The sequence below is a fragment of the Ambystoma mexicanum genome, chromosome 7q (genome assembly GCF_040938575.1).
Source record: "Ambystoma mexicanum isolate Mex_15411 chromosome 7q, UKY_AmexF1_1, whole genome shotgun sequence".
Lineage (NCBI taxonomy): Eukaryota > Metazoa > Chordata > Amphibia > Caudata > Ambystomatidae > Ambystoma > Ambystoma mexicanum.
In genome coordinates this window covers 609,035,199-609,056,244 of record NC_090941.1, presented here as the reverse complement: position 1 = coordinate 609,056,244, position 21,046 = coordinate 609,035,199, and the positions used below count along the sequence as shown (strand labels likewise).

At 47.2% G+C, this 21,046-nt stretch overlaps 1 protein-coding gene across 3 annotated transcripts in view; it reads right to left on the bottom strand.

Moving 5' to 3' along the window:
- CCDC169 (coiled-coil domain containing 169) overlaps nucleotides 1-21,046 on the bottom strand; it is a 474,842-nt gene that overhangs the window by 370,757 nt on the left and 83,039 nt on the right. For all 3 annotated transcript variants that reach the window (XM_069640296.1, XM_069640294.1, XM_069640295.1), the window contains exon 2: nucleotides 20,601-20,683. In XM_069640296.1, coding sequence (XP_069496397.1) covers nucleotides 20,601-20,683 — 83 coding nt within the window. The remainder of the gene's footprint in view (nucleotides 1-20,600; nucleotides 20,684-21,046) is intronic.

Below are 21,046 nucleotides of genomic sequence, written 5' to 3'. Positions count from 1 at the left end.
CTTTGAGTTCCCCCAGTGTGGTCAGTCTAATGCAGACTTTGGTTGAGGTGTACAATCCCTCCATTGGCGCCAGGAGGTCCATGGGGCAGCCCCAAAGTTTTGCTTGCCCATTACAGCCCTCTGTTTACACTGTCAAATGCCTTCCTCAGATCGATGAAGGCGAAGTACATTTTGTTACGTTTGTTGTGTGCCCTCCATTTCAATAAATTCAAGATGAAAAGGTTCACGTCTGTCCCTACCCCTCTAACAAACCCAGTTTGGCAGGGTCAATTCTGTTTGCTGAGGCTATCCACTTTCATAGGTGAATTAAAATTAAGGAGGCGTACAGTTTTCCCAAAATGTCTAAAAGAGCAATCGGGCAGTAGTTCGAAGAGTCGACCCAGTCTCATCTTGAATCTTGGGTCAATTACCACAGCCATCCACGTACCTGGTCTCATACCTGCATCATTTACTAGCCTGAATAAAGTCTCATTAAAAGGTAGCCAAACTTCTGGGGCTCATTTGATTTTATCTTAAGTCAGGCCATCCAGGCCCAGAGCCCCCCTTGAGTTTGCCTTTTTGATCAGGTATTCAATAGCCCCTCGGTCAAAGGGAACAATCCAAGGGCCTCCCTTCTTTATGCAGTGTGATTTATTGTATTCTTCATCCTTGCCAAAATAATTTCCATAAAATTCCACTCACTTCTGTTCTAGCACTCCATTAGTAAGAAGTTCTGCCTGGGAAGATGTACAAAGGCCAATCAGGTGCTAGGTTTGTCTATAGTCCTGCTTCACAATTGCAGTCAACATGGCTTCTGAGTAATACTGGAGGAGTTGGGCCTTAAAGGAGATGAGCTAGTTTTTGTACTGTTGTCTCCTTTTCCTAAGAAGTACAGCTCTTGCTTCCGTTTTTTTTTTGGCTGATTTTCCGAAAGTCTATTCTCATTTTGTTCTTTTCGATAGTGACCTTCTGATCAAATCAATGTCTCGGAAGGAAGTCATGTTTCCTGTTGCGTGTCTCTCTTGCTCTGAATTCCATCAATAGTGCAGTGTAGTTCGTATCGAGAGGTGTGTGTTTTTACTTTTCATTAAGACCATTTGTAAAATGCATTGCATCTGCCGTGCTCATGCACAGGCGATTCGTGCCTTGTGTCACTTCGGGTGTGCCTTGCCAGACGTCATTCTTGCACATCCCGCCCAAGTAGCATGTCATTTTGACCAATGCATGGTTGCTGTTTGGGTTCTTTTGATTTTCAGAGACTTCACCTGACTTATCAGCTTGTTCGAGACAAAGATATGGTCAAGCACCCTTTTTACCAGGCCATTCGACCAGGTTGGTGCACCAGGGATGTCCCCCTCCATTTGTCAATTTAGCACTTGGAAGTCCCTCATCTGCATAGCTTCCAACCATTTGTTGGCTCTGTGCTTGGACTTAGATGTGGCCCCCAGCCAGAGCCTGATGACATTTCCTTGGGGGTTGCCACAGGAGAGGTTCAAATCCCCACATAACACAATAGCAATGTCATCGTAGTTGGCGTAGGCTTCATCAATTGTTATCAACACTGAGTCGATGAATGAATCTTTGGAGATCATCTCTGGGTTCCAGTAGACGTTTATGATGAGAAGCATCAACTTGGAATTAGTTTGCGTGCCCTCCCTACAAAGTAGGATTGCCTGGACAAATGCTTCGTTTTTCATCACAGTCCACCCCCTCCTTTGTCTTACTAGGGTCGTCAGCCCTGACGACGGTCTTCCTCTTAAACCTCTGTAGGCCGGATTCAAGAAACATATGCAGCCCTCTGCTATTGGGGCAGATTGTAGCCATATCTCTTGGAGACAGAGGAGATCAAAGCTTTCACTGACATGTTGTGTCCTCTCGTGTTCCAGGAACCAAACATCCATTGCTCATTTTCCTTTTGGATTAGTTGTTAATTGGAGGCCGTTCCCGTCCCAGGGCCCAACGCAGATGGAAAGGCAGGTAAAGATTGCGGCTGGTGTTGGTAGTGCGGATTAGATCTTCAATGTGCCTGCCTGTTGAACCCTGGTTACAGTCAACTGTGACTTGTATTCTGCATTTTTTGTTGTTGCAGCTTAGCTCTTCTTGAACTGGTGACTGCTGGTCTTTCTCCATCTTCTTCTCTCCTGGGCCTCTCAGTATATGATTATGGGCTGGTTTTGAGATGTTGTTCTCCTTTGCTAGATCACTTTGGTTGTTCACAACATTCCAGGTGACCCATTCCATTTTGGCATTGTTGGAGAGGTCTGTTATTTCAAAGCCCAGTGAGAGGAATAAGTGAGCCTCTTCAAGTAATACAAACTTGATTGTGGCCGAGGGCAAGTGCATAATTATTTCATACAATTTTCTTTCTTTCGGAAATTCGATTATTTTAATATCTTCCATGTTGATGTGTTTTAGCGATGGAATATGATGAAGTAGCCTCAATATATTTGCTCAATTCAAGATGCAGCCATCTTCTGATGCTAAGATCCGCTCGAGCATCAATTTTGGGCCGAAGAGTGGCTTGCTTGACTCCCTCGATGGTGGCATCCGTAGATTGTTCATTCGGTCCCGCCTCACACCAAACTTTATGGCTTTTCCCCTCGAGATGGCTGATGTTCATTTTTAATGGGGAGGTCGCAACTGTCTTCTTTGCCTCCGGGGCGTGAAATTTTAGGTCAGCTTTCATGCACTTTTTGGTGAGGGTATAGAATGTTGGGGCTGCCACCTCCACAAGTTGTCTACAGTGGGGGCCCTCCTTTTCCAGCGGGGTATGCCATTGGTCCATGCCTGGTTTCGTCCCTTTGCTGACGCCCTCCCCACAATCGCCTGCCTCTTTCAGTGGTAGCAAGATTGGTTTTGAAATCTACATTGTTTTTGTCGTAAGCTGGTGTTGTGTCAGCAAAGGCGATGAGGTCTGCTCATTGGTACTCTCCTCTTGATCGAATGAGTAGACAGAGGGCCATAAGATCTAAGTTCTCACTAAGGGGTCTGTGCTGATGTTTTTTAGTCAAGATGCTTCCTTTTGGTTCTTCAGGTACCTTTGTAATGAACAACGCAGAGTGGACTTGAGGGGGCGCCTTCTCTTTTTCTTTGGCTGAAATTGTTGGGCAGGATAAATTGCGGAAGAAGCCCTTGGCAGCATTGGATTTCTGTTTCACATTAGTGACATTCTTGATTTTTCTAGGGTGCAAGCTCTCATTCTGGGCTGAAGATCCCATTCTCCTTTTCTTTGATTGGTAGAATATGGGAAATGGGGAGTCTGATCCAATCTGCTTTTTTTCCAAAGTGTCTAGATCATGCATTTTGATGGCTGGAAGAGGAGCCAAGTTTTCTCTGCCGGTTGATGAGTCTGCCGCCATAGTTGATTGTTCAAAGTTGGTGCTCTGATGGAATATGCACCATGGTGCCACTTTTGGAAGCTGTGGTTTACAGTCACATCGGTCAGCCTTTTTTTTTCTCCGAAGTGTCTGAATCTTGAATTTTGGTAGATGGGAGAGCAGCCAGGTTTTCTCTGCCAGTAGATCAGTCTGCCACCGCTGTTGGTTTTTCGAGGTTGGTGCCCTGATGGAATGTACTCCGTGGAGCTACTTTTGATAGCTGCAGTGGAGAGGGGCTTGTTAAATCTATTTGGTCCTCTATTTTCCAAGCAGCCTTTTCTGCCCCACACCCCCTCCAGCACTATACTAGGAGATTTGGCTTTCGGACTCAATCCCATTCGGCTCGAATCTGGCACTGGCCTGTTGCTATTTCTAGTTTGTCTTTTCTCTTTCAGAATCTCAAACAGGGAACCCAGGATGTTTCTCTTGTCTGCTTGCTCCTTGACCAAGGCATCTTCTAGATTTTTCTAGATGTATGATGTCTTTGTTGTCACTTGTCTACTCTGGATTGTAGTGACTGTATATTTGATTCCACATAGATCAGTTTGGAATATATCATGGCCAGCAATGTGGCCTGATCCTTAAATGACTCATTCATTTTTTCATAGAGTTTTATATATGGGATTAGTGCAGTTGTTTCCGAGGCCATGATGTTGACTTGTGTATTCGGGGGTCTTAAAACTTGACGAGTGCACTGGGCCATGAAGCATTCTCGGTGAAGATAGCTAATTCTCCAATGACGAGTCAGAATCATTGGATCTCGCCTGCTTAGTTTCTGGAGATAGGGTTGGCTCCGCGGTAAAGGAGATCGAGAAATCTTGATTTTGGAATAGCCCCTACTTGTCACCAGTTACAGTGCTTGCTTCCTTGTCCGATTTATTTGCAGACTTTATAGTGGAGAGCTTGGCCTCTCTATGAGCCCCCTCCTCAGCAGAGGTGTTGGGCTTTTGGAGAGCTTCTTTGAGCTGATCTTTGTTACAGGCCCTTGCCCTCTCAGCTAGCTCTTTTTAATTGAGGCACTATACCTTGCCAATCTAGCTGCCAACACCAGGGGTGAGCCCTTCTCTCCTGTTCCCTCGCCTGGTTTGAGAGCTGGCTGGAGTAGGAGTCAGGGTGGTTCCTACCTTGATGGAGCATGGGTTCCCATTTGGGGAGGAAGTTGGCAATTCTGTGGTAGCACCCTATTGGAGGGCCCTTGTAGTTTTGTTGGCCAGTCTGTGGACTGAGCCACGAGAATTTAACATTTGTGGTCAACAGGCTCTTTTTCTCGCATCTGGGTAGGCGACTCTTTCTTTTGGGCTGATGACAGGTCTATCTCAAAAATTTAAACACCTGTGAGGTCATTAGTGTTGAGCTCTGTTGCCGTGGTCAGTTTTGTGGATGACTTTGGGGTGCCAGAGTTCCTTCGAAAAAAGTTCATTGGAGTAATTTTAATCAATGGAGAGGTAGTATCCCTCAGTTACGAGGCCTTCTTTGTCTTCGTAGCGTCATTCACGGCAGTTCACTTACCGATCACTGCATGTTTTCAGATGTTCGATTGTTCATACGCGGCAAGAGCTTCTCCTGGCCCCACCCTGAGAACACTGGAAGCACTCTGCGACGATTCACATCCGGGGAGAGGATTTTAAGAGTTTGGCTCCTCCTTCTAGGAATCAGCAGCAGCGAGGACAGACACGCACAATTCGAAGAAAGCCTCCACATTGGAAACACTCCTCGCAATATCAAGATCACTGGGGAGTGTGAACAGCCTCCCCTAATGAAGTTATACATTCTTTTAACATTCTCGTATAATGCAATGTGTTTGAAAGATTATATATACAGCAATGTATGGGGGCGTGAAGTACGCAGGATTGGGAATTTGACTGAAGTGTCATGTTGGTGTGTGTTCCTGTGTATTCCCCATAATTGCTGCTATTATTGTAACAAGGTCAGTAATTTGACCTTGTAAAGAGGGGATGGGGACTGCTCTCAGCCTGGAGTGGGGTCCTATTAGGGTCGAAGTAAGAGCCAGTACCATTCCAGAAAGGTGGCAGTTGGGAGAACCCCAACCTCTGTCCCTTCCTGTAATGCCAGTTTGCTGGCATACAGTGCCACTGACAATCACCTAATAACTTTCTTGTATGGTTCTGGGCAGCCTCTTTATATTTTTTCAGGACAAATTCAACTCCCAGAATTTCAAAGCGAGAGAAAGAAGCACTGCCAATCAAACGGATGTTATTTGTGACAGAGAGCCTGCATATCACAACTTGCAGTATTCAGAAAAGTCCACTATGGAACCATGGGAACCACAATGCGCCGCACAGTGAAAAGGAGCCACAGTGTCTCCCAGGTGGGCAGAACAGGGCTAGATTTTCCTAGGGAATCAGTGGGGTTGGGTGGGGACAACCAATGGGAAGAAAGAACAGTATAAATGGACTCCTGGAAGACAGGAAGTTGTGGGTTATCCAGTTGAGGTCAGAGGTGGCAAACGTAGACCATGTTACATGGCAGAGGAAGGACAGTGTGCCAGAGCGTAGAGGAGGATTATACAGATGGTGTGAAAGGTGAGGTATTGGTTGGTGAAGGAATGTGGTACTGGAACTGAATGAGCGCGTGTGTGTGAGTCGAGTGGTAGGGGAGAGTAGTGGGTACATTTGAAGATAAGTGGGGAGGTGATTGAAAGAAGAGTGTTGGAATAAGTAGTAGTGGTGTGAAGAGGAAAGAGTAGCAGTGGTATGGAGAGGGGAGAGCAGTAGTGTGGAGATGGGAGAGTAGCAGTAGTGTGGAGAGCGGACAATATTGGTGTAGAGAGAGTGAAGTAGTAGTAAGGAGTAAGATTGGAGGGTGGAGGTCGACATTAATGGGAGAAACACCAGAAAAGTAGTAGAGAAAGGGAGGGGGGAGGCCCATTGGAAGGACAGTGAAGAAAGTGTAAGCAAGTGTGAGGGGAGATGGTGGGTGGAGCAGAACGAAGGCAAGGAGAAAGAGGAGAGTGCAAATAGTAAACAGACTCAGGGAAAGGAGCATGAGGGCGCAAAAGGAACATCGAGGGTGAAGAGCTGGAGGGCACAGTCACCAAGTCATTCCTGGGGAAGACGGCATAGGATAGGAACCTGTAGAATGCTGCCTGTGGAAGTTTAGATAGAAAGGGCAATTGTCTTTAGGGCATCACCAGACGTTAGATAGCCGTTTAGACAGTAGGGGCTACTGATGTGTAGCACCAGCCTGAGATTGAGTTCCCAATCTTCTCGGTGTAAAGGTAGCTTTTGCCTCGAAGGTAAAGAACTTGGGTTGTATTTGGCAAGACAATCTGGATAGCGAAGGCCAAGTAGGAGCCAAGGTACAGGCAATTTTCTACTCACTGAGACTACTACAGCAGATTTTGCCATATATTCCAGATGAAGATCATGCAACTATAGTGGGGGCTCTAACCAATGCCCGTCTGGACTATTGTAATAGCCTGTTGATGAGCATTCCAGCCAAACACGTTTATAGACTTCAAAAGGCGGCTGTTAGATTGGTTTGCAGGTTGAGTAAATCAGCCCACGTATCTCCATCTCGCTGAGTGCTTCATTGCCTGGCAGTGGAAGAGTATATCAAGTTCAAAGTGGCATGTCTCATCTTTAAATGCTTAAACGGATCTGCACCAGTCTACCTGAGGAATAAGATTAATCGCTACCAACCTTCAAGGTGTTTATGATCAAAAGACCAGCTGCTACCGAGTATCCACTCGTCTGCCTTTGTGTCACGGGGGGGGGGGGGACAGAAAATGTGCAGTCTTTGGCACAAAACTGTGGAATTGTATTCCTAGAGAGAGCAGGGCTTTGGAGACCCTTCAACAATTCCGTAGGGCACTAGAACATTTCTGTTTAGATAATTGAATCTCATCATGGTCTGCTTTCAAATTTGTGTCTAGCTACAGTATGATTGGTGTAACCTCTAATGTCCAGCTGCACCGCTATACGAAATTGAGGGACACCGAGTGTGGATTTTCATCCGTTCCCGGGGGGGGGGGGGGGGGGGAGGTGTGTGTGTGTGTGTGTGTGTGTGTGTGTGTGTGTGTGTGTGTGTGTGTGTGTGTGTGTGTGTGTGTGTGTGTGTGTGTGTGTGTGTGTGTGTGTGTGTGTGTGTGTGTGTGTGTGTGTGTGTGTGTGTGTGTGTGTGTGTGTGTGTGTGTGTGTGTGTAAAAGAAAGAGCGAGAGAGAGCAAAAGAGAGCAAAAGAGAGAAAGAGAGCAAGAGAGCGAGCAAGAGTGAGAGAGAGCGAGAAAGAGAGAGCAAGAGAGAGAAAGAGCGAGAGAGAGAAAGAGCGAGAGAGAGAGAAAGAGCGAGAGAGAGAGAGAGAAAGAGCGAGAGAGAGAGAAAGAGCGAGAGAGAGAGAGAGAAAGAGCGAGAGCGAGAGAGAAAGAGCGAGAGAGAGCGAGAGAGAGAGAAAGAGCGAGAGAGAGAAAGAGCGAGAGAGAGAGAAAGAGAGAGAGAGAGAGAGAGAAAGAGCGAGAGAGAGAAAGAGCGAGAGAGAGAAAGAGAGAGAGAGAGAGAGCGAGCGAGCGAGCAAAGTTACATAGTGCTCCGGGGTCACAATGTAACAGTGAACTCACTGGGTCTGGCGTGCGCGTTCGCTTGCCATGCTGCCTGCAGGTCTGCTGCTTCGCAGCTTCCCGCTGCCCGCTTCTGTCAATTTCAGAGCTCTCCTGACCTCTACAGATACTCAGAGCTCATCTGCCACCAATGCTCGCCTGATAGTGGGAAATGCTGCAAAAATGTATGCTCTCTGCTGCGCAACTTCTGCAGCTGCAAACTTAAGCCCGGGAGACTCTCTCCGGACTGGCATTCCAATTACAATGGCTGTGGTCCCGGCATCTCCGCTCACTTCTGATGCCACTTGGAGTTGGAAAATATACCCCACCATCTACTACTGCTCTCTCCTTCTGTGGCATGTACCAGAGGGGGTTTTGGATGCCTCCTAGTTCTCCTCAGCTGTGGGTCATGTTCCTTAATTGATTGCAACTTGCAGCACTGTGCCTCTGCAGTCCTCTTCGTCGTCCCAGTACTCTGCGAATTATGGGACTTGAAGTCACCAATGTAGAATTCAGTTTAATCAGTGAAATTAGCATCACCAAGTGTATTACTCTCTTTAGACATATTCCTCAAATGATTCCAAAAAGGATTTCATGAAATATGTGGTTTTACAGTGTTTAAATTGGTAACACTTAAAGCCTTCCCCTCCTTATTTCTCTGGGACTCTTAAGAGCTTTCATTTCTATAAATGTCAGTAACCGTAAAAGGATTTTTCTTAACTCCTGGTCCTGCCTGATTATCATGGTCCTCACCCCCAATAAGATTGAGAAAATAAAGGTTCTTGCTGACAACAAGCAATTACATATTCCGGTATTAAGAACATTATCTTCCTTAAGGAAGACAAATACCATGTCTCATCCCACAAAGTCCTCCTTTTCCCCTGGGGCCCGTCTCCTCACAGGTGATCCACCTGGATAATACAACCCCCAGGGTCAGGATCAGGAAGTGTCTGCCTTTCCCTAGCGACATGAGAGGAGACTTTAGGCAGGGTTTTGTGAGGACTCCGCAGGATTCATCACACAGCCTGTTCGCCCTGCTGAATGGGTAAGATCTGAGAAGAGTGAAGAGTATCCAGTGACGCAACATACTCGTCCCAGTGAAGGATTAAAACATGAGAAGAGTGAGAAACATACAGGGACTCAGCCTACTCGCCGCAGTGAAGGAAAGGACAAACAAGTAAGGATACTACACCATGGGTACATCACACAGATCCCAGTGAAGATAAAAGAATAAGGGAGATACTAACCATAAGTGAGAAGGAACACCACTGGTGAAACTGGTGTTAGCAAAAGAGGAACTGTCAGACATCCTTGAAAGGAATAGAAGACAAGGACATATAAGTGCTATTACACCCAGAGAAAGAAAGTTGAGAAACCAAGAAAGGGATATGGAGAAGTCTGAAGTCCCCTAGGAGAACTGAATGAACTGTTGCAAGAAATAGCAATAAACTATTTGAAGACCTAATATTAAGAAAGAATTGCTGCAAAGCAGCCCCAGGAGAAGAGAGTCATTCTCCTGGTCTTTAGTTAGTTAGGTAAAGAGGTAGGGACAGAGTAGTTTAGTTTGGATGGAGGACAGACCTTTCTTTTAGACTTGAGATGTGGAGAATGTTTATCCATGCCACTGCGCCACACTGCACCGCCAAGAATGGAGGCAATTACTCTGGTGCGCACCAAGTCTGCAAAGTTGCGCAGAGTTCATAACCCACCAAAAGAACTGCACGCCCTGCCACATACACCTGCAAAGTGGGGTAAAAGCAGGAATCACTGCTGACATTTGTCATCCCTGCTGTTATCTGTCACTGGAAACAAGCCCACAGAATGGCTAAAATCCGAACATGCCCCTAAATACAGTTTCCTAATCAGTGGAAATCTTCAAAGTGCTGTTCTGGCGCTAAAGTCCGTTATTTTCCCCAGTGAATCATTGAAAGGAAAGTGTGCTGGAATCATGGATCCTCCAGGCAGTCAGAGGAATCCAGGCATCACAGCCTGACAGCTGCCTAGAGAAATTGGCTGTAAAACTCAGCTTAAATGTATTGTCTTTGTCCTGAAAAATTGCAAAATCCACTATGTGAAGCATGATGGTGAAGGGCAAATTCTTTTAAAATGTGTAAATCCTTCATACCCTGTGCTTATATTTTATATTTGAAATGAAAATACTTGAATGCCCAAGAGCCCAGTCTGGGGCCATTCCACATGTGAATTCTGATCGGACAGTGCCTGGCCTGGGAAAACTGATATCACCGTTTGGCACTCCCTTGAGAACAGGAAGGCTAATGGCTGTTAAGGGTTCACGCATAATCCCATCAAGCCACTCAATGGGGCTGCATTAGACATTCGTCTGCTGGCTAACCAAAGAACATTGGACATGCTGAAAATTGGCCTCTGAACTTTATGACATTTAACATGACAGCCAAAATACGTAGACAAGTGAAAAATACAAACTTATAAATCTCAACTCCTGCTAGACAGTTGAAGATGTGGTAGGAGTTCTTAATACATAAGGAACCAAAGATACACTAAAACACTGATTGTGGCAAAACTATTAATGTTGCAAGCTTCAAATTGTATGTACACAATCCACTGATCAGCGCCCAGAGGTGTATCGAATTAGAAATGATTAATCTAAAGAGTTATGGGTAAAATTGATAAAAATCCATACAATGACCAATACAGCTCTCACAAAGATGGAAATTGAATGTAAATGTAGACAATCAAATGTGAAAAATATGTGTCTAATTTTATGAGGGTACAGAATGGTAGAAATGACATTTGTGCAAAAGTATGTTTTGGGTAAAAATCCAGGTGGGAGTTCCCAAATCCTGTCATAAGATGACAGCCCTATTTAGGCTGCCAACCAAAACAAAGTGCACGCCTGTAGCCACTCACTGACATGGGGGTGTGTTTTTAAGTTTTGCCCATGCCATAAAATTTGTAATGGATAAATATAGGAAGGGCACTACACATAAGAGGACTGCTTCCAGAACACACTGCTTCCAGAACCCATCCAAATGTCCGTGCAGCACCTTATTGCAGAACTTTTCAACTTGTAGCTGACTCCAGAATTCTTTGAAAGATCCAGATTTCTTTGCAGAATCCCGATTCTAGCATTGCAAAATTATTGCTAGCCTGACCCCATTGCAAAAATCCCAAACTTGAAGGGACTTAATTTTAATTCAGCTTAGCTGGCTACCATTAGGCTTGCCCGCTGAAAACTTGCATCCGGCTTTCTATTGTGCCCAGTAACCAGAAGGGGCCCTTCCAATTCCATTCTGAGGTGCAGTCCAAACTTGACCAGAGCCGCACCGCTGATCCAAATACCCCCAGAGGTGCCTGTTTGCCGGTAGACCTGCCCGATCCAATGACCAGAACTCACGGTCCAATTTAATTACAAAGGACTGTAAGTATGAATAGGAAGAACAGTGACCCATAATATATCTGCATTGTATGATCCCAATCTCAAACCCATCCCACCTTTAATTCAGAACCATAGTATTGTTAGAACTATCCTTGCGCTGACTTTTCTCTCATCTGTGTTACTAAACCATAACCCCTTATTGATTTGATTAAGAAAGTAATTCCCAAACCAAACGGAAACTAGAATATCACGCATGGAACAAGTTACTTACCTGTTCGCCGTCATCAGGCTGGGAATCCTCGGTAAAGAAAAAAATCAGTATCAGTTTTGTTTCTGAACTGTCTTTCTTAGTAGTAACCAATCACTGGTCTCTGGGTCATACTGCCCCCAGCCAATGACTGCCCTCTCCCTAAGCCCCTCCCCTGGCAGCCATCCTCAGATTTGGTAGCACGTAAAGTGGGAGTATGACCAAGTGAAGAACCGCAGAGGGGAAGGGGGGAGGGTTCGCATGTGAATCCATGCCAGACCCATGCTGGAGAACAACAGTTACAGGTAAGTAACTTGTTCCTTCTCCAGCATGGGGTCTGGCATGGATTCACATGCTCATGAATATAAGAATACATAGCAGTACACACATGCACAACCACGGGAGGTGGCAAAAGGCTCAACATTAAGCATTAGATAAACTCTTACCTCCTCACCAGGCCCACCTTCAGGCGAACAGGTTGCGCAGCAGTGATTGGCCGACTTTGTACTCCTCCCTGGAATCCCGGTCGATGCAGTAGAATCTCGTGAAGGTGTGCGTTGACCTACACGTAGCAGCCCTGCAGATGTCCAGCAGGGGCACACCAGACAAGAACGCCGTAATAGCAGTGATCGCTCTGGTCGAATGGGCTCTCGGACGGCCTGGCAACGGTCGGTTGGCCAACCGATGACGGTGCATGATGCAGCCGGAGAGCCATCTGGAAATGGAAGCCTTCGAGAGAGCCTTCCCTTGGTTCACAGGTCCAAAGTTCACAAATAGCTGTGATGTCTTCCGAAAACTCTTTGTTCGGTCCACGTAGAACTTAAGCTCTCTAGCTACATCCAGTGAGTGCAAAGTCCTCTCGGCCGGCGACGGAAAGAAAACTGGCAACACCAAGGGCTCATTAAGATGGAAGTCCGACGGCACCTTGGGCATGAAAGAGGGGTGCATCCTCAGCACCAAACTCGTATCGTGAAAAGTCAAGTATTGAGGCTTGCAGGATAGTGCCTGAATCTCTCCCACACGTCATGCGGAGGTGATGGCCACAAGGAACGCTGTCTTCCACGACAGGAACTTCACTGAGCCGAATGCAAAGGCTCAAATGGTGGCCCCAGGAGCCTGGTCAGCACCACGTTGAGCTTCCACGCCGGGGCTGGAGCCTTCACCGGCAGGAACGATCGGAACAGTCCCTTCATAAATTCTTTCACCAGTCGATGAGACCACAAGGACGGCCTTCCTGCAGTTCTGGTGTATCGGGAGATCGCTGCCAGATGTATCTTGATGGAAGCATGAGCTAGTCCAGCTTTGGCCAGCGACAGTAGGTATGGTAGCACTTGAGGTGCCGTAATCCGTAGACGGTTGATCTTCTATGCACGGCACCAGACAGAGAACCTCTTCCACTTATGCCCATACCACTTGAGAGTTGAGGACGCCCTGGCCTTTGCAAGAACCTCTCTGCAGTCAGCCGGGATTTCGTACCCTCCAAACTCTAGTGCTGCAGGAGCCAGGCCTGCAAGTTCAGCGACTCCGGGTCGTGATGAAGAATGGCGCCTCCCTCTCCGGAGAGAAGATCTGCGTCCGTCGACAGCTTGACTGGTGGGGACGCTGAGAGGTCCAGAAAGTCCGGGAACCAGATCTGTCTCGGCCACGCCGGTGCAACGAGGATCATCCTGCAGTGGGACCTCTTGAGCTGGCTGATGAGTCGGAGCAGCAGCGGCAACGGAGGAAACGCATACAGGAACAGGCCTTCCCAGGGGAACGAGAAAGCATCGCCCATGCTCCTCGGCTGGGGGAACCTGCTGGCGAACCTCTGGCACTTGGAGTTCATCACCGTCACAAACAGGTCGATCTGGGGTTTGCCCCATCGTTGGAAGAGCCGATCCACTTGATCCTGGCGTAGTTCCCACTCATGGCACGAGCGCAGCTCCCTGCTGAGTGAGTCGGTGATGGTGTTTTTTATTCCTGCCAGATGGAAGGTAACCAGAAACATCCCCTGGGCGACGGCCCAGTGCCACAGATCCTGGGCCTCCTTGGATAGGGCTGGGGATCTGGTGCCTCCCTGCTTCCGGATGTAGAACATCGTGGTGGTGTTGTCGGTGAATATCCTCAAGACCTTGCCCTTGAGGGATGGGAGGAACGACTTGAGCGCCCAGAACACGGCACGGAGCTCCAAGATGTTGATGTGGAGAGACCTCTCCTTCAGGAGCCAAAGGCCTCTTGCCTGGGGATCTCCGGTGCGTGCCCCCCATCCCTCCAGGGAGGAGTCTGTCGTCACGGTCTCCCGATGTGCCGGGGTCTGGAAGTCCGTGCCCGCCTTGAGGTGTGCACGGGTGCCCCACCACTGAATCACCTGACAGAAAATCTTGTTGAGCGGAATCGTGTCTTCGAAGCTGCCCGCCGCTTGCATCCAGCGGGCGTCGAGGAACTCCTGTAGAGGACGCATCCGTAGCCTGCACAGGCGCACTAGATAGATGCATGAGGACATCATACCGAGGAGGGACTTGATGGATCTCACCCTGGCCACGTCCGTGGCTAGCAGGCGCTGCACCTTGCCTAAGATGGCCTTCGTCCTTTCCTCCAATGGAGATGCCAATCGTTGCACTGTATCGAGCTTCGCTCCGAGAAACCGTGCCACCTACAAAGGAACCAAATGGGATTTCGGGTAGTTGATGGAGAAACCCAGCTCTGTGCTCCGGCGAGTTCTCTTGTCCTTGCAAGGATGAACCAGTCGTCCAGGTAGGAGTAGACGTGGATCCCCTGAGGCGCAGCCGCACTGCCACTGGTGCCAGGCACTTGAACACCCTGGGGGCCGACTTCAATCCGAATGGCAGAGCTCTGAATTGGTAGTGACGTCCTTGGACTACGAATCTGAGGAACTTTCGGTGTCCTTTTAGGATGGGGATGTAGAAGTAAGCATCCTCCAAGTCCAACGACGATAGGAAGTCGCCCTCCTCCAGCTCTCCCAGCACGTGCTGGAGAATGACCATCCTGAACTTCTGTGCCTTGATGTATTTGTTCAACTGACGTAGGTCCTGGATGGGGCGCCAACCGTCTGTCTTCTTTCTGATGAGGAAGTATCTTGAGTATACTCCAGAGCCCCGGAGCCTCTTGGGGACGAGCTCGATGGCACCCTTCTTGAGCATCGCCTTTACCTCCAACAGCAGTTGAGGGATGTGATTTTCTTTCCTGGGCACGGGAGGAATGCGGGGACACTTCTTTTGGAATTCGAGAGTGTGCCCGTGGGCCAGGGCATCCAGCATCCAACTGTCGGTGGAGATGGACTCCCACACGCCGACGAACTTCGCCAGCCGGCCTCCCACTGGTGTGCTCCGGTGGGGGCCCAACGCTACGGCCGGTTCAATCTTGCTTGGAGGCGGCCTTGCCGCCTTGGCCTCCTTGGCGACGACGCAGAGATCCTCCTTGCTTGCCGCGACCTCTGTAAGCCTCCTGGGACGAGGAGCGGGCCGCCTGGCGGTACGCCTGGCCACCGCTTGATCCCTTGGAGGCCCCCTGTCTGCCTCCGGCGCTCCGAAAGGGCCGTCGTGCTGAAGGACTCCCAGGGCTTGGGCCGTCTCGGTGTCGGCCTTGATGGCCTGCAGCGACTCATCCACCGTTTTCCCAAACAGGTTGTTGCCGTCGAACGGCATGTCCAAAACCCTGGTCTGCACGTCCTGACAGAAGTCTGTCACCTGGAGCCAGCCACGTCATCGAAGGCAAACACCGTTTCCTAACTGGCGAAACCCGGTGTCAGCAAAGTCCATTGCCACCGTTATGGCGTGGTCTGACGACACCTCACCTTCCTGCAGAATCTCCAGGGCCTCCCCCCTCTTGTCCTCTGGCAGGAAGTCCAGTAGGGGAGCTATCTTGTACCATAGCTCCCTGTCTTAACGGGACACAATCGCTAAGGCGTTGGCCGCCTTAATTGTCGTCGCCGCCGACGAGATGACCCGTCACCCCATTGCGTCCAATTTTTTACCCTCACCGTCAGGTGGGGAAGAAGAGGTTGAGGCTGTCGCCCCCACCTAATTCTTCCTGGCCGCCGCTGAGACGACCGAATCCGGTATAGGTTCAGCCCTGAGGCACAAAGTGGCAGCGTCGGGGACCCGGTACTTCTTCTCGTACCTGTCCCTCTTGGCAGGCGTTGTGGACGGGTTCATCAGGAATGCAAGTCCCTCGTCACCGCCTTGCTCCCCCTCGGCTGAATCCTTCGAGATCGACCGGGGCCTCTCCAGAAGCTTACCCGGGTTCTCGGATTTCCTCTTCCCTGAACCAGAGCGTTGGCTCGTGGTTGATGGTGCCGGGGAAGGCGTGCCGTGCCTGGCAGCCGAAGAGCCCGACCGTTCGGCGCTCCTGGTGCCCATGGACTCGAAGTGCTTAGCCTTCTGTTGGGCCCCCGTCGCCGGGGCACCCTCACAGGACTTAAAAGACCGGTCTGAACTTTTCTTCTTCTCACCTGCTGGGCCCTTCTCCAGCCAGCTGGCGAGGCGGGTACGACAATCACTCATGGTACGTTCCAATAGGTTCTTGCAGAACGCACAGTCCTTCTCCACATGCGTCTTGTCCTCATGAAGGCAGTAGAAACATCTCGAATGCTCGTCCTCCTTGAAAACATTCTGTAACCCGCATCCAGGGCAGTTCCTGAACAGCTTGGATCCGGGCGTCGAGCTTCCCTTGTCCTGGGCAATGTCCATGGTAGGCCTCAGATCTTTTGGAATCCTCTAAGAAGCGTAACTCGATGAAAACTTCACCCTTGAGGGGCGTAGAAAATTCCGAAACGGGTCCCTGTTGATCGGAAGTAAAACGGTGGAGCTTGAGGCTCGATTTAACCGAAAAATGAGAAAATCTCTTTGAAAAAAGCGCGAAAAATCCAGTAAAAGCTCGAGAGCTATAGCACGAGGACTCCCAACACTTGAACGTGCGGTAAAAATCTGAGGATGGCTGCCAGGGGAGGGGCTTAGTGTCATGATGCCTACCCCCAGACATCAGGACCAAGGCCCTCAGCTCCAGGAGCAGACATCCAGACATTTGTTTAAACCTCAGCAGCCCCGGCTAGGGGCTGTCTGGGTTCAGTCCTGGTGCCTTAGGCGCCAGGCTCATAGACTTTACTTACCTGATGCAGACCATGCTGCAAAAGAGTCCAAGCCTACATGAGGCCTGGAAGGGACCATTTTGTTACAGGGACTATTTTTTTACTCGGGCGTGGCTCTAGGGAACTTCTTACCTGGAACTACTTTGGAGGCTATTTAAACCACATCCGAACAGCAGTACATGCTTCGCGTTATTCTGCATCCAGCAGTGACGCTCACCGTGCCTGCAGCCAGCATCCAGCCTTCTGCCACGCCCGCGTGCCTGCAGCCAGCATCCAGTCTTCTGCCACGCCCGCCTCGAATCCGGAGCTCCTAGAATAAAGAAGAAGAAAAGGACAAGGTTAGAAAACAAACTTATTTCAAATTCCTCACCTAATTCCGGAACCATTTCATCTCCGGGCCTGGAAAGTACATCAGTCCTGCATGCGTCGCTTCGCCAGCTCCAGCACGGCACCATACTCACCAGTTCTCACAGCATCTTTCGATCCGGCACTGTCTCCATCATTTCTTCGCCGTAATCCGGCACCTAGGGGACACAAGAAAAAACAAGGTGAGCCAAGGGAATCAACAAATACAACCTCTTACCACCATAGACTTACCACCGGCGGTATTATTCCATAACTCTCCACATTTTCGTATGCCGCATCTGTAAAGAGGGAGAAAAACAACACGTTAACGCATGCAATAGTTACCGGACAGCGTTGGGTAACACAGACTCTTACCTGAACGCCAGCAGCAGCTACGAGACCTTCTTCTCACGAACTAGTTGCAACTTAAGGAAGGAAGGGGACAAGAGTGAACATCAGGCACATTGAACTCTTTGAACTTGATACTTACCAATCCCGCCAGGGACGTCAGAGTCAATACTTACCGGAACTCTCCAAACGCCTTCAAACCAGTGAAGTAACTGGTATCTACGCGCCCCTGCAAGACACGCAGGATGAGAGCTCATCTTTTACGAACATAAGGTGAGGTTACTAAGGGGATATCGGAGGCGATTAGTGGGGGAGAGCGAGAACAGTTGGGAGGCCATCACTAAAACCCACAAGTGGTTAATCCCTGTCTCCAATTGCAGGAAAATACTTCTTCGGGTCCAGCAGACAAGACTAGGCAGGCCAGTCCAGACAGTCATCTCTGCACTACACATCACGTTGAAGGAGACCGCAGCTGTCCGGGTCCGATCCACACCCCTGTGGGGTTCAGGTGAGCGTAACACTTAGGGAGAGGGCAGTCATTGGCTGGGGGAAGTATGACCCAGAGACCAGTGATTGGTTACTACTAAGAAAGACAGTTCAGAAACGAAACTGATACTGATTTTTTCTTTACCAAGAATTCCCAGCCTGAAGACGGGGAATATTCATGAGCGTGTGAATCCATGCCAGACCCCATGCTGGAGAAGAAGAGTTATGATCGGCCGTGAATAACTGATTCCTGTGTGGCATTCTCTTTTTCGTAGTATTTAATATAGTGTAAGAAAACCCATCTGTCATTTTTAAACCCGAATTTCTGTTTTGCATTTTTGCGCTTATTTTGCAAAACGCCTCTCACGAAAACCTCTAGGACTCCTTCAGTTTTAAAGATAGAGACGAAATTTCACCTCACACTGATACCTAACATCCTTAGCTATCTCTAGAATCCAAAACCGCAGTGCGATTGACCCGTTGTATCAAAAATCCCATAAGGAAAGGTTTGCAGTGAATTGACATTTTGAAAAGTTTACACGTGTGAACAGCTTTAAATTATTTCCCACTTTGACTGAGATTCCTATTGTTTACTTTTGTTTAAATCATTGCTTTTGTTTGCTTGCATCTGTTCAAAGTAGCTCCCGTAGACATTTATAATAATTTAAGCATTTTTGACCACATTTGGTGTTTTTGCTCAGCCAATTTCAAAGCCATACTGACAGTTGAAGTAATTTCTGTTTTTCTCTTGTGTTTAAAGGGGAAGGTGGGAGTGATATTCTGTTTGATCCGTGTTATTCCTGAGTACCCGCTCTCTCCTCACATCTATTTAAATTGCCTATTGGTGTGTTGAGGGGTGTTGCAGGGGGAACCCCTAACCATAGTGCTATCTGTTCCAAACCGACCCAAAAGTATCCTTTTCGTTGCTACATTTGTTTTTGTGCTCATTACTTGATTCCTACGGCATTAAGATTATTATTCAGTGTTCTGCCACCCCATTGGTGATTGTTGTTACCTATTAAAATATATTGTTATTTAAATTCTAAATACATAAATATTTACCCTTGCAAACTAGCCTGATTCCTGGTTCAGTGTGACCGGGGGTGGGGGGGTCTCAGGAGATGGGTGTGATAGGAATGGTATATCATTCAGAATATTGAATTTATAGATAAAAATAAATAAGGGTTTCATTTGCGCACTACATGCTGGGCGAGACTTGGGTGTCTGCCAGATTGAAATCACTTACAGAGACCAGATGACGAGCACCATCATTTACTTACGTAAGGAAACCCTTAGAATAGGGCTTCATGTGATTTCTAATAAAGGTTTTTTGAAATGGCAAACTCTGGTCTGTCTCCTCCTTCTGACCTACCACACCTATTCATTATGCCTGCCTTTGATAACTGGTATTCTGGAATGATTAAAAAGAGTGCTCTATGCTCCAAAATCCCATCCGGTCTGGCTGTCAAAACTAAGTAAAAATCTAATGTTAAAGGACTTTGCATCCTTGCACAATGTTTAGATGTGTAAATGGTTAGTGCAGGGAGACAGTGATCTTGTATGAATGAATATTACAATTTAAAATGTACGTGCACAATTCAAAACAACCAGACAAGAAGTGCATCTCTCCTGAAAGACTCATGGGATGTCATAACCAGGAACAGGTATCACGATAGGGCTGGTGATAGAGAATACTGTACGGGTACCTAAAAAGTAACCGTGTGCAAGAGTTTGTCCATCCATCCATCCATCCATCCATCCATCCATCCATCCACTCAATCATTTGTGCAGCCATAGACCCATTTCTTCAGCAAGCATGGCTTTAGTGAAGACTTTCCTTTCCACTCTTCCTATCCAAGAAAACAAAACCTGATTAGGCTTTCAGCTCCTCCGTCTGTGTGTGCCCCCATCTCCCTCTTTTCCTTTGCTTGGTGAAGTATCTTGGTTGGTCAGGTTCATGTTTATTTTCTTTTTCAGTCTTTGTGACTTATTCTCTGGTTTCCCGTCATTGGAAAATAACAGGTTATTTTTACTGAGCTGAACTTTGAAGCACGTTAAATATGTAGTTTCCTTAATTTTAACAGGTTGTGTTTTGTTCGGAAAGTTCTACTGGTGTACACAATTTGCTGCTGAGGGCCATTTATTAAAGAGGAAATGCCTTAAATTCTACCTCTAGGTTCTTAAAAGAGCACAATTGCCAGCGAACATCCAGGGCATGTGTATTTATTTACACTTACATTTTATTTTGTAAGGTTTTAATAATGAGTAAAAGAATAATTTCATGAAGTCTAAATAACCTTTTTTTTTTTAATTATAACTTTCACTTCTAGGAAATTATATATTGACGATTTTTACAACAAGTATTCATTAAGCCTTTCTACAGCCACCTTCTCCCCCTACTACACGGCAATTGCTAAGTCCCTACTGTTCTACACATTTCATTTCCCTGAATGCAGCCTGAAGAAGTGTCTTTTTACCCCAACAAAGTCACTGTTTTCGTTCTGTTTCATTCCCTATGCCCAACTGAACAAACGTCTACTAACCAGCATAGTAACACAAGGCCCCTATCACTAAAAAGTATACCAGCTAGGTCTCCTCCTACAGTACGACTTCCATTCCCATTTCTAAATCTGCCTTCCAATTTTCTGATCAATATTACATAAAATAATATTTCAATATATTTCCACATTGTTCTTGATAACAAGTTTCAATGCACACTTTATGACAAGCTGCTGTCCTAAAAGATTGCTCATGCTATAACATTCTTCCAGCCCATCTTTATAAGTATGTCTGGTATATCTATGTAATGTGTTATCTTACCTTCATCCTCAACATTGTTCAGTCGCTTTTCAAGTTCTGCAACTGTGCTCTTCATTTCAAAGGTCGACCTTTCCAGCATTTCCCTATACCGGGCAGAGATTATAGTTTTAGGTTGATTACATGTAGTGACCATGCAACATTCTTTATGTCTAGCTAAACATGTGAAGATACAAATAATAACTGATGTAGTTGCTATATTAGTAAATCAAAATACAATAATACAATGTGTACATATTACATACACAATGACAGATTTTTTACTATAATACTTACTGATGGGAGCCATCAAATACTTGGAGTGATGTTGTAAAGTAGTGGTGTAGTGTGATTCAAGGTTTAATCTGTAGTGTGCTGTACTTTCAGACTGTTGGACTCATTGCGAGTTTGGAAGATCTGTTATAAATATGTCAAAATCAAATATCAGTACCAGCATTAGGAATGGGCTT